The 16,557-nt window shown below is 32.4% G+C and overlaps 2 protein-coding genes across 2 annotated transcripts; both read left to right on the top strand.

Moving 5' to 3' along the window:
* The first annotated feature begins 12,264 nt into the window (after positions 1-12,264).
* On the top strand, positions 12,265-13,055 carry LOC116027562 (wall-associated receptor kinase-like 8). The gene is made up of 2 exons (XM_031269262.1): positions 12,265-12,946; positions 13,020-13,055. Exons 1-2 carry the CDS (start codon positions 12,266-12,268, stop codon positions 13,053-13,055), a joined length of 717 nt encoding a protein of 238 aa, XP_031125122.1. The 5' UTR covers position 12,265.
* LOC116028054 (wall-associated receptor kinase-like 9) lies at positions 13,025-15,587 on the top strand. The gene is made up of 3 exons (XM_031269847.1): positions 13,025-13,217; positions 13,918-13,959; positions 14,280-15,587. Exons 1-3 carry the CDS (start codon positions 13,181-13,183, stop codon positions 15,386-15,388), a joined length of 1,188 nt encoding a protein of 395 aa, XP_031125707.1. The 5' UTR covers positions 13,025-13,180; the 3' UTR covers positions 15,389-15,587.
* Positions 15,588-16,557: the final 970 nt, after the last annotated feature.

Genomic DNA, 16,557 nt, shown 5'->3' with positions numbered 1-16,557 from the left:
AAATAATAACCAAGGGCGTTTTGGTTAATTTTTTATTTTTTCAAAAATTATGGAGATTCAAGGCTCATTATTTTCTAAACATTCTTTGCACTCTTTGCCACTAAAGAGGGGCCAAAAAAAACTTATCAAACTTATGTTTTTTTTTAAATAATAACCAAGGGCGTTTTGGGGAATTTTTTTTTCCAAACTTTATGGAGATATATGGCTCATTCTTTTATAAACTTTCTTTGCACTCTTGGCCACTAATGAGGGGCCAAAAAAACTCCTCAAACTTATGTTTTTTTTTTTTAAAATAATAACCAAGGGCGTTTTGGGTAATTCTTTATTTTTCTAAACTTTATGGAGATTCAAGGCTCATTCTTTTCTAAACTTTCTTTGCACTCTTGGCCACTAATGAGGGGCCAAAAAAAACTCATCAAACTTATGTTTTTTTTAAATAATAACCAAGGGCATTTTGGGGAATTTTTTTTTTCAAACTTTATGGAGATTCATGGCTCATTCTTTTATAAACTTTCTTTGCACTCTTGGCCACTAATGAGGGGCCAAAAAAACTCTTCAAACTTATGTTTTTTTTTAAATAATACCCAAGGGTGTTTTGGGAATTTTTTATTTTTTCAAAATTTATGGAGATCCAAGGCTCATTCTTTTCTAAACTTTCTTTGCACTCTTGGCCACTAATGAGGGGCCAAAAAAACTCTTCAAACTTATGTTTTTTTTTAAATAATAACCAAGGGCGTTTTGGGGAATTTTTTTTTTCCAAACTTTATGGAGATTCATGGCTCATTCTTTTATAAACTTTCTTTGCACTCTTGGCCACTAATGAGGGGCCAAAAAAACTCTTCAAACTTATGTTTTTTTTTAAATAATAACCAAGGGTGTTTTGGGAATTTTTTATTTTTTCAAAATTTATGGAGATCCAAGGCTCATTCTTTTCTAAACTTTCTTTGCACTCTTGGCCACTAATGAGGGGCCGAAAAAACTTTTCTTTGCACTCTTGGCCACTAATGAGGGGCCGAAAAAACTCCTCAAATTTAACTTGGCCACTAATGAGGGGCCGAAAAAACTCCTCAAATTTAAGTTTTCCACTAATGAGGGGCCGAAAAAACTCCTCAAATTTAAGTTTTTTTTTAATGAGGGGCCGAAAAAACTCCTCAAATTTAAGTTTTTTTTTAAATATTAACCAAGGGCGTTTTGGGGAATTTTTTTTTTTTCTAAACTTTATGGAGATTCAAGGCTCATTCTTTTCTAAACTTTCTTTGCACTCTTGGCCACTAATGAGGATCCAAAAAAACTCCTCAAACTTATGTTTTTTTTATAAAAAATAATAACCAAGGGCGTTTTGGGGAATTTTTTTTTTTTTCAAAACTTTATGGAGATTCAAGGCTCATTCTTTTCTAAACTTTCTTTGCGCTCTTGGCCACTAATGAGGGTCCAAAAAAACTCCTCAAACTTATGTTTTTTTTTTAAAAAATAATAACCAAGGGCGTTTTGGGGAATTTTTTTTTTTTTCAAACTTTATGGAGATTCAAGGCTAATTCTTTTCTAAACTTTCTTTGCACTCTTGGCCACTAATGAGGGGCCAAAAAAAACTCATCAAACTTATGTTTTTTTTTTAAATAATAACCAAGGGCGTTTTGGTGAATTTTTTATCTTTTCAAAAATTATGGAGATTCAAAGCTCATTATTTTCTAAATATTCTTTGCACTCTTTGCCACTAACGAGGTGCCAAAAAAAACTTATCAAACTTATGTTTTTTTTTAAATAATAACCAAGGGCGTTTTGGGGAATTTTTTTTTCCAAACTTTATGGAGATTCATGGCTCATTCTTTTATAAACTTTCTTTGCACTCTTGGCCACTAATGAGGGGCCAAAAAAACTCCTCAAACTTATGTTTTTTTAAAAAAAATTAATAACCAAGGGCGTTTTGGGGAATTCTTTATTTTTCCAAACATTATGGAGATTCAAAACTCATTCTTTTCTAAACTTTCTTTGCACTCTTGGCCACTAATGAGGTGCCAAAAAAACTCGTCAAACTTATGTTTTTTTTTAAATAATAACCAAGGGCGTTTTGGTGAATTTTTTTTTTCAAACTTTATGGAGATTCATGGCTCATTCTTTTATAAACTTTCTATGCACTCTAGGCCACTAATGAGGGGCCAAAAAAACTCTTCAAACTTACGTTTTTTTTTTAAAATAATAACCAAGGGCGTTTTGGTTAATTTTTTATTTTTTCAAAAATTATGGAGATTCAAGGCTCATTATTTTCTAAACATTCTTTGCACTCTTTGCCACTAACAAGGGGCCAAAAAGAACTCATCAAACTTATGTTTTTTTTTAAATAATAACCAAGGGCGTTTTGGGGAATTTTTTTTTCCAAACTTTATGGAGATTCATGGCTCATTCTTTTATAAACTTTCTTTGCACTCTTGGCCACTAATGAGGGGCCAAAAAAACTCCTCAAACTTATTTTTTTTTAAAATAATAACCAAGGGCGTTTTGGGAATTTTTTATTTTTTCAAAATTTATGGAGATCTATGGCTCATTCTTTTCTAAACTTTCTTTGCACTCTTGGCCACTAATGTGGGTCCGAAAAAACTCTTCAAATTTAAGTTTTTTTTAAAATAATAACCAAGGATGTTTTTGGGATTTTTGTTTTCAAATTTTATGGAGATTCAAGGCTCATTCTTTTCTAAACTTTCTTTGCACTCTTGGCTACTAATGAGGGGTCGAAAAAACTCCTCAAATTTAAGTTTTTTTTTTAAATAATAACCAAGGGCGTTTTGGGGAATTTTTTTTTCCAAACTTTATGGAGATTCATGGCTCATTCTTTTATAAACTTTCTTTGCACTCTTGGCCACTAATGTGGGTCCGAAAAAACTCTTCAAATTTAAGTTTTTTTTAAAATAATAACCAAGGATGTTTTTGGGATTTTTTTTTTCAAATTTTATGGAGATTCAAGTCTCATTCTTTTCTAAACTTTCTTTGCACTCTTGGCCACTAATGAGGGTCCAAAAAAAACTCATCAAACTTATGTTTTTTTTAAATAATAACCAAGGGCATTTTGGGGAATTTTTTTTTTCCAAACTTTATGGAGATTCATGGCTCATTCTTTTATAAACTTTCTTTGCACTCTTGGCCACTAATGAGGGGCCAAAAAAACTTTTTTCCAAACTTTATGGAGATTCAAGGCTCATTCTTTTAAACTTCTTTTCATTCTTTTCTAAACTTTCTTTGCACTCTTGGCCACTAATGTGGGTCCGAAAAAACTCTTCAAATTTAAGTTTTTTTTTAAATAATAACCAAGGATGTTTTTGGGATTTTTGTTTTCAAATTTTATGGAGATTCAAGGCTCATTCTTTTCTAAACTTTCTTTGCACTCTTGGCCACTAATGAGGGGCCAAAAAAACTCCTCAAACTTATGTTTTTTTTAAATAATAACCAAGGGCGTTTTGGGAATTTTTTATTTTTTCAAAATTTATGGAGATCCAAGGCTCATTCTTTTCTAAACTTTCTTTGCACTCTTGGCCACTAATGAGGCCGAAAAAACTCCTCAAATTTAAGTTTTTTTTTTAAATAATAACCAAGGGCGTTTTTGGGATTTTTTTTATTTTTCTAAACTTTATGGAGATTCAAGGCTCATTCTTTTCTAAACTATCTTTGCACTCTTGGCCACTAATGAGGGTCCAAAAAAACTCCTCAAACTTATGTTTTTTTTATAAAAAATAATAACCAAGGGCGTTTTGGGAATTTTTTTTTTCTAAACTTTATGGAGATTCATGGCTCATTCTTTTATAAACTTTCTTTGCACTCTTGGCCACTAATGAGGGGCCAAAAAATCTCCTCAAACTTATGTTTTTTTTTTAAATAATAACCAAGGGCGTTTTGGTGAATTTTTTATTTTTTCAAAAATTATGGAGATTCAAGGCTCATTCTTTTCTAAACTTTCTTTGCACTCTTGGCCACTAATGAGGGTCCAAAAAAACTCCTCAAACTTATGTTTTTTTTTTAAAAAATAATAACCAAGGGCGTTTTGGGAAATTTTTTTTTTTTCCAAACTTTATGGAGATTCAAGGCTCATTCTTTTCTAAACTTTCTTTGCACTCTTGGCCACTAATGAGGGTCCAAAAAAACTCCTCAAACTTATGTTTTTTTTTTTAAAAAATAACCAAGGGCGTTTTGGGGAATTTTTTATTTTTTCAAAATTTATGGAGATCCAAGGCTCATTCTTTTCTAAACTTTCTTTGCACTCTTGGCCACTAATGAGGGGCCAAAAAAACTCCTCAAACTTATGTTTTTTTTAAAAAAAATAATAACCAAGGGCGTTTTGGGGAATTTTTTATTTTTCCAAACTTTATGGAGATTCAAGGCTCATTCTTTTCTAAACTTTCTTTGCACTCTTGTCCACTAATGAGGGGCCAAAAAAACTCCTCAAACTTATGTTTTTTTTTTTAAATAATAACCAAGGGCGTTTTGGGTAATTTTTTTTTTTTTCAAAATTTATGGAGATCCAAGGCTCATTCTTTTCTAAACTTTCTTTGCACTCTTGGCCACTAATGTGAGTCCGAAAAAACTCCTCAAATTTAAGTTTTTTTTAAAATAATAACCAAGGGCGTTTTTGGGATTTTTTTTTCAAATTTTATGGAGATTCAATGCTCATTCTTTTCTAAACTTTCTTTGCACTCTTGGCCACTAATGAGGGGCCAAAAAAACTCCTCAAACTTATGTTTTTTTTTTAAAAAATAATAACCAAGGGCGTTTTGGGTAATTCTTTATTTTTCCAAACTTTATGGAGATTCAAGGCTCATTCTTTTCTAAACTTTTTTTGCACTCTTGGCCACTAATGAGGCGCCAAAAAAAACTCATCAAACTTATGTTTTTTTTTAAATAATAACCAAGGGCATTTTGGGGAATTTTTTTTTCAAACTTTATGGAGATTCATGGCTCATTCTTTTATAATCTTTCTTTGCACTCTTGGCCACTAATGAGGGGCCAAAAAAACTCCTCAAACTTATGTTTTTTTTTTAAATAATAACCAAGGGCGTTTTGGTTAATTTTTTATTTTTTCAAAAATTATGGAGATTCAAGGCTCATTATTTTCTAAACATTCTTTGCACTCTTTGCCACTAACAAGGGGCCAAAAAGAACTCATCAAACTTATGTTTTTTTTTAAATAATAACGAAGGGCGTTTTGGGGAATTTTTTTTTCCAAACTTTATGGAGATTCATGGCTCATTCTTTTATAAACTTTCTTTGCACTCTTGGCCACTAATGACGGGCCAAAAAAACTCCTCAAACTTATGTTTTTTTTTAAATAATATCCCAGGGCGTTTTGGGAATTTTTTATTTTTTCAAAATTTTTGGAGATCCAAGGCTCATTCTGTTCTCAACTTTCTTTGCACTCTTGGCCACTAATGAGGGGCCGAAAAAACTCCTCAAATTTAATTTTTTTTTTAAATAATAACCAAGGGCGTTTTGGGGAATTTTTTATTTTTCCAAACTTTATGAAGATTCAAGGCTCATTCTTTCCTAAACTTTCTTTGCACTCTTGGCCACTAATGAGGGGCCGAAAAAAAGTCCTCAAACTTATGTTTCTTTTTTAAATAATAACCAAGGACGTTTTGGGGAATTTTTATTTTTCCAAACATTATGAAAATTCATGGCTCATTCTTTTCTAAACTTTCTTTGCACTCTTGGCCACTAATGAGGAGCCGAGAAACTCCTCAAATTTAAGTTTTTTTTAAAATAATAACCAAGGGCGTTTTTATGAATTTTTTATTTTTCCAAACATTATGGAGATTCATGGCTCATTCTTTTCTAAACATTCTTTGCACTCTTGACCACTACTGAGGGACCAAATAAAACTCCTCAAACTTAAGTTTTTTTTTTAAAAATAATAACTAAGGGCGGTTTGGGTAATTTTTTATTTTTTCCAAAATTATGGATATTCAAGGCTCATTATTTTCTAAACTTTCTTTGCACTCTTGGCCACTAATGAGGGGTCGAAAAAACTTCTCAAATTTAAGTTTTTTTTTAAAAATAACCAAGGGCGTTGTTGGGAATTTTTTATTTTTTCAAACTCTATGGAGATTCAAGGCTCATTATTTTCTAAACTTTATTTGCACTCTAAGCCACTAATGAAGCTCCAAAAAAACTCCTCAAACTTATGTTTTTTTTTTTAAAGTAATAACCAAGGGCGTTTTGGGGAATTTTTTATTTTTCCAAACTATGGAGATTCAAGGCTCAATCTTTTCTAAACTTTCTTTGCACTCTTGGCCACTAATGAGGGGACGAAAAAACTCCTCAAATTTAAGTTTTTTTTTAAAATAATAACCAAGGGCGTTTTGGGGAATTTTTTATTTTTCTAAACTTTATGAAGATTCAAGGCTCATTCTTTTCTAAACTTTCTTTGCACTCTTGGCCACTAATGAGGGTCCAAAAAAACTCCTCAAGCTTATGTTTTTTTTAATAATAACCAAGGGAGTTTTGGGGAATTTCTTATTTTTTCAAACATTATGGAAATTCATGGCTCATTCTTTTCTAAACTTTCTTTGCACTCTTGGCCACTAATGAGTTGTCGAAAAACTCCTCAAACTTATGTTTTTTTTTTTAATAATAATACCAATGGCGTTTTTGGAAATTTTTTATTTTTTCAAATTTTATGGAGATTCAAGGCGCATTCTTTTCTAAACTTTCTTTGCACTCTTGGATACTAATGAGGGATCGAAAAAACTCCACAAATTTAAGTTTTTTTATAAAATAATAACCAAGGGCGTTTTGGGAATTTTTTTTTCCACACTTTATGGAGATTCGAGGCTCATTCTTTTCTAAACTTTCTTTGCACTCTTGGCCACTAATGAGGGGCCAAAAAAAACTCATCAAACTTATGTTTTTTTTTAAAATAATAACCAAGGGCATTTTGGGGAATTTTTTAGTTTTTCAAAATTTATGGAGATTCAAGGCTCATTATTTTCTAAACATTCTTTGCACTCTTGGCCACTAATGAGGGGCCGAAAAAACTCCTCAAATTTAAGTTTTTTTTTTAAATAATAACCAAGGGTGTTTTGGAGAATTTTTTATTTTTCCAAACTTTATGTAGATTCAAGGCTCATTCTTTTCTAAACTTTCTTTGCACTCTTGGCCACTAATGAGGGGAAAAAAAAACTCCTCAAACTTATGTTTTTTTTTTTTAATAATAACCAATGGCATTTTGGGAAATTTTTTATTTTTCCAAACTTTATGGAGATTCAAAGCTCATTCTTTTCTAAACTTTCTTTGCACTCTTGGCCACTAAAAAGGGTCCAAAAAAACTCCTCAAACTTATGTTTTTTTTAAATAATAACAAAGGTTGTTTTGTGGAATTTTTTATTATTTCAAAACTTATGGAGATTCAAGGCTCATTCTTTTCTAAACTTTCTTTGCACTCTTGGCCACTAATGAAGGGCCAAAAAAACTTCTCAAACTTATGTTTTTTTTATGAAGTAATAAGCAATGGCGTTTTGGAGAATTTTTTATTTTTCCAAACGTTATGGAAATTCAAGGCTCATTCTTTTCTAAACTTTCTTTGCACTCTTGGCCACTATTGAGGGCCAAAAAACTCCTCAAACTTATGTTTTCTTTTTTAAATAATAACCAAGGGCGTTTTGGGGAATTTTTTATTCTTCCAAACTTTATGGAGATTCAAGGCTCAATCTTTTCTAAACTTTCTTTGCACTCTAGGCCACTAATGAGGGTCCAAAAAAACTCCTCAAACTTATGTTTTTTTTTAATAATAACCAAGGGCGTTTTGGGGAATTTTGTTTTTTCAAAATTTATAGAGATTCAAGGCTCATTCTTTTCTAAACTTTCTTTGCACTCTTGGCCACTAATGAGGGGCCGAAAAAACTCCTCAAATTTATTTTTTTTTTTAAATAATAACCAAGGGCGTTTTGGGGAATTTTTTATTTTTCCAAACTTTATGGAGATTCAAGGTTCATTCTTTTCTAAACTTTCTTTGCCACTAATGAGGGGCAAAAAAAAAAACTCCTCAAACTTATGTTTTTTTTTCAAAAATACTAACCAAAGGCGTTTTGGGAAATTTTTTTAATTTTCCAAATTTTATGGAGATTCAAATCTCATTCTTTACTAAACATTCTTTGCACTCTTGGCCACTACTGAGGGGTCAAATAAAACTCCTCAAACTTATGTTTTTTTTTTAAAGTAATAACCAAGGGCGTTTTGGGGAATTTTTTATTTTTCCAAACTTTATTGAGATTCAAGGCTCAATCCTTTCTAAACTTTCTTTGCACTCTTGGCCACTAATGAGGGGACGAAAAAACTCCTCAAATTTATGTTTTTTTTTAAATAATAACCAAGGGCGTTTTGGGGAATTTTTTATTTTTCTAAACTTTATGAAGATTCAAGGCTCATTCTTTTCTAAACTTTCTTTGCACTCTTGGCCAGTAATGAGGGGTCGAAAAAACTCCTCAAACTTATGTTTTTTTTTTATAATAACCAAGGGCGTTTTGGGGAATTTTTTATTTTTTCAAAATTTATGGAGATTCAAGGGTCATTCTTTTCTAAACTTTCTTTGCACTCTTGGCCAGTAATGAGGGCCGAAAAAACTCCTAAAACTTATGTTTTTTTTTAATAATTACCAAGGGCGTTTTTGGGAATTTTTATTTTTTCAAACTTTATGGAGATTCAATGCTTATTGTTTTCTAATGGTAAAAAGGTTTTACATCAAACTTAGTCAAAAAACTATATACAAATATCTACCATTAGAGGTCAACTATGTTTGTATGAAGGGTTGAAGAAATACCCATTGGATCGGAGGTTTTTAAACTTATGAAAGGTGCTAAAATATTTGCGTGTCGTCATCCGGATATGATGCTAATGAAAAAGATGGCACGGCCATGATGTCATAGTAGGTGGAATTAATAATACTTAATTAATTAACCAAGAACCTTTTAATTACTTGACTTGGTTGTCTGTTGACCTTTTCAAGTTTGAATAAATTATAATTAATTAAAATTAAAATTATATGGTGCGGAAGTGATTTATTGCACATAAAAAGTAAAATTTCTGGCTTTATTAAGAGTGTGAGAGTGAATTATTAATGAGGCGTTAGGTGTAAGGAAGGAGTTGGGGGTGAAAAATTGGAATCTCAAGATCCATTTCAGATTTTGGAATCTCAAGATCCATTTCAATTGAAAAAACTCACTTGACTACCATAGTGAAGAGAACATTTGGTTATTTAGACCCTGAGTATTTTCAGACTAGTCATTTCACAGAAAAGAGTGACGTTTACAGCTTCGGAGTTGTCCTTGCTGAGCTATTGACAGGACAAAAGCCAATTTCATTTGAATTGGAAGATGATGAAGATAGGAGCTTGGTATCACGTTTTCTATTGTGCATGGAAGAGAACCGTCTCATGGAGATTATTCTTGACGTGGAAGTTATAGAGCAAGGCAAAAAGGAAGATGTTGTGGCAATGGCTTGACTTGCGCAGAGTTGCTTGAATATGAATGGAAAGAAAAAGCCTACCGTGAAAGAAGTGGCAACGGAGTTGGACGCCATTAAAGCATGCATCTCATTCTCATCTCCCCTCGACCATGGAAGCATTTGAGATTGAATCAGATTTCATAGCTTAAATTTCACATACTGTTTTAGTTTGCTACATATATTTTTCTTCAATACCAGAAGTTGAATTATTCTCCACTCTTATATTCAAGTACACCCGTCTCAGAGCGTAGGAGTCATTTTATGTGTAGTTTCAGCTTATCATTATTGGGATGTAAATTAAAATAAACCAACCTTTTGTGTATGTCTCATATGTTTGGATGTTACTGGGGATGACATGTGTTTGATCCCCTTTTTTCATGACTTTTATATCACTAAGAGGATAATAATTACATTTATAACCTTATTTATTGATTGAGTATGTCTCATATAAGAAATGAAGCCAGAGCGGAGTGTGTCGAGCCCGTAGTATAAGAGTATTTTTTGTACTTGTACAAATTTAGGGTTGCATATAAATATGATACTTGTAACCTTTGATGGTTTATCATCACCATCATGGTTAATTTTTAATCTGTTATTGGCTGTAATTATTGTCAAAATATGCTTATTGCCAAGTTTAGGAAAAATGTCGTTCCTTATTAAGAATGAACCATATATAGTTGTTGTCAAATGAAATTGTAATATAATTAAAATGATATTTTAGTGTTATTAAAATGAAACTATTGTGTGTGAAAGATGAAAATAAAAAATAGAATTCATTCAACAACAACGTATATTATATTGTTAAATGAAATCGTAATCTAATTAAAATGATACTTTAGTGTTATTAAATGTAACAGTTTTTTACTATCAAATATTTACTATTGTTAACGTGGATGGCTCATATTAGTGCACAATTTTCATGGACGAAGATGGATAAGAGGATTTTTATTTTTATTTTTATTTTTATATTTTAGGAGACTAAGGCAAAAGTTTTTCAAGCGTCGTAATGGAGATCTTGCGTTGTGGTCAATAACTCATCATAAAGAAATGCCTTCAACTTTTACTCAAATAGTGATGTAAATAGAAAAGTCAAAATGCTGCGAGAAAAAAATAATAAATTAAAACAATAGGCGCAGTACAAGAAAGCTGAAGGCCCAGTCCATGGGAAGTTTTGTGGTCTACTTTTCATATAGAGAATTCATAAATTCTACTTAAATATTACTGAATGAAGAATTGATGCCCCGGGCTTTGCGGTAATGGTTTATCGTTTGACTTGATGACACCACTGAGGTTGACGATGGAATGCTGGCAGAGATGGAGGAGATGATGGTGAAAAGACGAAATTGCCCTTAGATTAAAAATTAATTGACTAATTAAAATTTTCTAGTGAGATTTGACCAACAATTTGGTCGGAGTGATCAAAATTGATAAAAAAAATTAAATATTTAATGTATTAAATTTATCATTTAAAAGTCATGGATTGCAATTAACAATACCTCAATAGTCACAAGACTAAAATTACAGTTTACCTTTTTTTTCTTTTTTTTTTTCAGAAGTCTTTTAAAGAAGGGATAGCGGTCATAACAAGAAGCTAGGAGATTAAAAAAATAAAACGGTAGCAGCCTTCTCAAGAAAATTAAGGAAGATTTGGTATGAATTTTGTCAATAAGTCTATTTAAATACTGCGTATTTGTTTATAATGTCAACAATTGTGGTCTATTACTTATCACAAAGAAAAGGAGTTAATTCCATTTTTTGTCCTAGATTTATAAGTGGCATTCCACTTTTAGTCCTTTTTTAAAAAAACATCCACTTTTGGTCTTAGTATTATTGTGGCATGACCATTTTTGGTCCTTCATCAAGAAAACAGTTTAAATTTCGTCTAAAACAAGAGCATTTCAGTCTTCAATTTTGATTTTGTTTCAAAAAATAAACATAAAATATATAGCGGGTCAACCTACTTTGTATAAAAAGGATCAAAATGTCATTGTATTTAACGGCATTTCAATGATTTTCTTGATGAAGGACAAAAATGGTCATGCCACAATAATATTAGGACCAAAAGTGGATGTTTTTTAAAAAAAGGACTAAAAGTGGAATGCCACATATAAATCTATGACCAAAAATGGAATTAATTCCAAAGAAAAGCATTCAACTTTTACTTAAATAGTGGTGTAAATAGATAAATTAAAATGTGTTCATAGGAGTGGTTCAATTAATTGTCAAATAGTAAATTATAAGCAAGGAGACAAGATGCAGTACTGATAGTCACAGCATTGGAGTTATACTATATTTTGCGGGCTCTTTCTAGGCACTTGACACCATAATAATTATTTTTAGTAGGGAAAATAATGCTTTAGATATATAAAAAGTAATCTTAAAGATTAAAGATTTTGAGTGTTTAACAGCTAAAATTAACATTTTTTGTTATATAGATGACTAATTAATTTCAACACAGCGTGATCTTGACATCTCAAGGATCAAACATAGCAACTGGTATAATATAATAGAAAGAATGAATTAACTATTTGCTTAAGGAAAATAAAAAATTGTTATTTTTCTTGGAATAAATTATCATAATTATTTTTTTTATGGAGCGGTAGTCAATTAATCATCCAATTAAGGATGGCCGGCCGATCAAAGATGCTACATATATAATATTATTTTAAGTTTGACTGCATGTAAGCAAATAACCGATCATTCATAGGAGTTATATTGGAGAAAAGTAAACATGGACTAATTGCTCACTAGCTCCCTAATAAATATTCATTGGATACGTTCTAAGATGTACACAAGAAAAGAAAAGAAAAGAAAAGAAAAGAAAATGATGTCCCCTAGAAAAGAAATAGTAGCGGTGGCTATGGTGATGATGAGCTTCACAGTGATGCTCACTTTGGCAGATATAGATAATATGACTGATGAGGCATATCAGTATAAGCAAGATGGGATATCTATGGTTCCAAAAGGCTGTCCAAACAAGTGCGGCAACGTTAGCATCTACTACCCGTTCGGAATTGGGCACAACAAAGATTGCTATCTGAACGAGTGGTTCCTCATAAATTGCACCAAATCCTCAGATGGCATGGAGAAGCCGTATTTGAGCTCCTTTTCCGATGGCAATAACATAAGAGAGATTCTGGGCATTTCCTTTGAGAGTCAGGCAATAATACTAAAACAATCCATCTCTCCCGTCTGCCAAACTACCACCCGGTTCGCGGATGGAAGCAATATCACCATAATTCCCGATACCAAATTATCCCAAACCCCATTCTTTTACTCTTACAATTACAACAAGTTCATGCTTTTAGGTTGCGGCAACGCTCTCCTCACTTCGCCTGGCTACGATATCCTAGGCGGATGCACCTCGTTGTGTGGCGAATTCACGGAACGTCAACATCTTTGCTACGGCAAAAACTGTTGTCAAATCCAGCTTAATGCATACTACGATGATATAAAAACATACCAAGTTAACTTCACAAACTCGGCCGCCCTCAATGCCTGCAGCTATGCCTTCTTTGCTTATCGAGATTGGTTCCCAGAAAGCTTTCCGGGCAGCCGCCGGCAAGAAGAGCTAGTTGTTCCGGTCGTGTGGAAGTGGACCATCCCACACTTGCCTCCATCCGCCCCCTCAGACTACTGCCACCACTACATAAAGTCTGATGGGTCTTACACGGATTATTATTGTTTCTGCCCATATCCTATGATAGGGAACCCATTAATTGCAAATGGATGTCATGGTACGGCACTAATCTATACTATTTATATATATATGCTAATGTTTCTGAGATAATGGCACTGTTTGGTAAATGGCTGTTAGCTTGGCTGTTTGGGTTAAAATGTATGATTTGTTAATAACATTAGCTGATTGTAAAAAGTTGTTTGATAAATTAGCTGTTAGCTGATAGCTGTTTGGTATAATTTCTTTTCTAAAAAAGCTAATTGAAAAGGCTACTTTGAGTAGCATTTTGAACTTTAGCATTTTGGAGTTACAACAAACTTATTATTTACCAACTAATAGTAGTCAAATAAGTCAAAATTTACTAATAGGCTAATTATTTACCAAACAGGGCCAATATCTTCTGGTGAAACTGTGACACAGTCTGCAAGAGTGGGCACACACTAGATTGTGTGCACCTAATATTGGACATATTACACACACTCTAATCTGATCTGTGTGTATTCCTATAATAAATTGTGTATTCATGTTGTGTCTGACAGTAATTGATATATATACTCATCTAAATATGTCTACTCTCCTCTCTGTGATTAATTTTGAAGGTAAATTTGAGCAGTGATAAATCATTCTAAAATCTAGATACGATACTGTTTATACTCTTAAATATATAATAATGACATGTCATTCAGGTGGAATCAGTTTAATTAGCACAATTTTTGTTTAATCACAACTAATTAAAAATATTCTTCCATCTCATGCAGGTGGTCGTAAGCTCACCGTCAAGGAACTATCTGCTATTATTGGTTAGTTACTTTAATTTATGTACATATAGTCTCAAATATATAATTCTGCAGGACTTACGCTTTCCTTCATAAGTATTACATTTTCATAAGATTAAATTTCTATGATAAGTATTACAGTTTCTCTCATAAGTATAAATTAATCAAATTTTTTCTTCAAAAATATTACATTTTTTATTATAAGTATTATTTTTATCACCTTGATCCGACTCATCTCAAAGGAGACTCGGCCTTTTTGCTTATCAACTTATTGTAGTCTAATAAATAAAAATAAAGCATTCATATGAAGTTTCATTCTACTCACCTGCATCATTCAATCTCAGGTGTTAGTGGAAGTTTTGGAATTTTGTTGTTAGTATGGGGTTGTTTCATCCTCCGAAAAACGATCAAGAAGAGAAAGATGAAGAAACAGAGGCAGAAGTTCTTCAAGCGTAATGGAGGTTTCCTTTTACAGCAACAACTCTTAGCTAAAGATGGGACTATAGAGAAAGCTAAGATTTTCACTGCAAGTGAGTTGGATAAGGCCACTGATCATTTCAATGCCAATAGAATTGTAGGTCGAGGTGGGCAAGGCACTGTGTACAAAGGAATGCTAATTGATGGACAAATTATTGCAGTTAAGAAATCACAAGCAGTGGATGAGAACCAGTTGGAGCCATTCATCAACGAGGTTGTCATTCTGTCCCAAATAAATCATAGGAATGTTGTCAAGCTACTGGGGTGTTGTTTAGAGACGGAAGTTCCCATTTTGGTTTATGAATTTATACCAAATGGGACACTTTTGAGCCTTATTCATAACAATTTTGGCGACGAGCTCATTCCACTCTCGTGGGATATTCGCCTCAGGATTGCATCAGAGGTGGCTAGTGCTTTAGCTTATCTCCACTCCGCCTCATCAATTCCTATATACCATAGAGACATCAAGTCCAGTAATATCCTTCTGGATGAGAAATTTCGAGCTAAAGTTTCAGATTTTGGAACATCAAGGTCTATTTCAATTGACCAAACTCACTTGACTACCATAGTTAAGGGGACTTTTGGTTACTTGGATCCAGAATATTTTCAATCCAGTCAATTCACAGATAAAAGTGATGTTTATAGCTTCGGAGTAGTCCTTGCTGAGCTCCTGACGGGACAAAAGCCAATTTCATTTGAAGTTGATAATGACGAGGATCGGAGCTTGGTAACACGTTTTCTATTGTGTATGGAAGAGAACAGTCTTTGGGAGATTCTTGACGTGGAAGTTTCAGAGCAAGGGAAAAAGGAAGATGTTATGGCAGTTGCTTGGCTTGCACAACGTTGTTTGAACTACAATGGGAAGAAAAGGCCTACAATGAAAGAAGTGGCTGCGGAGTTGGATGTCATTAAAGCATCTAATCCCCATCTTGCCTCGGCCATGGAAATATTGGAAAATGAATCAGGTTTCATATAGCTTAAATTTTACTATTTCAGGTGTCAAAACTTGCCAGAAATCGGTTTGAATTATCTTTGTATGTGTTAATTATATTTAAGCACACCTCTCTCATGGTGTAGCTTTATGTGTAGTTTAGAATGTAAAACTATATAGCTTTATTATACTTTTCATAATTCATGTAACTAATTATGAAGTTTTCCATTTAAATAATACAACAGTTTATTTCTTCCCAAAAGGTTGGGGACCCTTTAGTCACTGTTGCTAATGAGACTCAATCCATGAGTTGCCAATACAGCCTACTAACAGTTTCTTCACCAGATGTTTAGTAATGGCTAGTCCAGCATAAATTTAATATGACATATTTATAACATTATAACAAAAGAAATTTGATTCAAGAAACAATTGATTGAAGTTTTAGTGTTAAAATATTCGGTTTTTTTTTGGGTAAATGTATGTAAAGTTTTATGGTTCATTTTTTGTAAAGACAAACAAAGTCATAAATTTTCACTTAAATATTGATGAATTGAAATTACTGTCAGTTGCCAAAAGACCTTGTGGTCTAGTGGCACCCGGTGTCCCGGTTAACACTCCCACATGGATGATGGGAGTGGGTCCGCTCCTCAGTGGAGCAACTGTTGACACATTGTAACAGAGTCGGTCCATACGTGGTAACACTGGCTATACAAGGGAAGAGTCGGTCCATACGTGGTGACACTGGCTATACAAGGGAAGAGTCGGTCCATACGTGGTGACACTGGGCTATACAAGGGAAGAGTCGGTCCATACGTGGTGACACTGGCTATACAAGGGACGGAGCCAGAAATCTTTCAGGGCAGGGTGACGAAATATAAAAATAAAAGAGATGGTTAAAAAAAACACTTTAGAAATATAATGATAAGTATTATTGGATATAAGCGAAAAATAAAACACATCAAAACTTTATAAAAATATTCATAACAAAATATAAAACATAAGTAATTTGATAAAATAATTTAATAGAAACACATTATAAAGTACATATTATAAAGTACATATCTCATTATTAATATTAAAATATTAAAATATTATATATGTATGTGTGTATATATATATATATATATATATATATATATATATATATATATATATATATATATATATATATATATATATATATATATATATATATATATATATATATATATATA

The sequence above is a fragment of the Ipomoea triloba genome, chromosome 8 (assembly GCF_003576645.1).
Source record: "Ipomoea triloba cultivar NCNSP0323 chromosome 8, ASM357664v1".
In the NCBI taxonomy this organism is placed as follows: Eukaryota; Viridiplantae; Streptophyta; class Magnoliopsida; order Solanales; family Convolvulaceae; genus Ipomoea; species Ipomoea triloba.
This window is presented reverse-complemented; position numbering and strand designations above follow the sequence as displayed.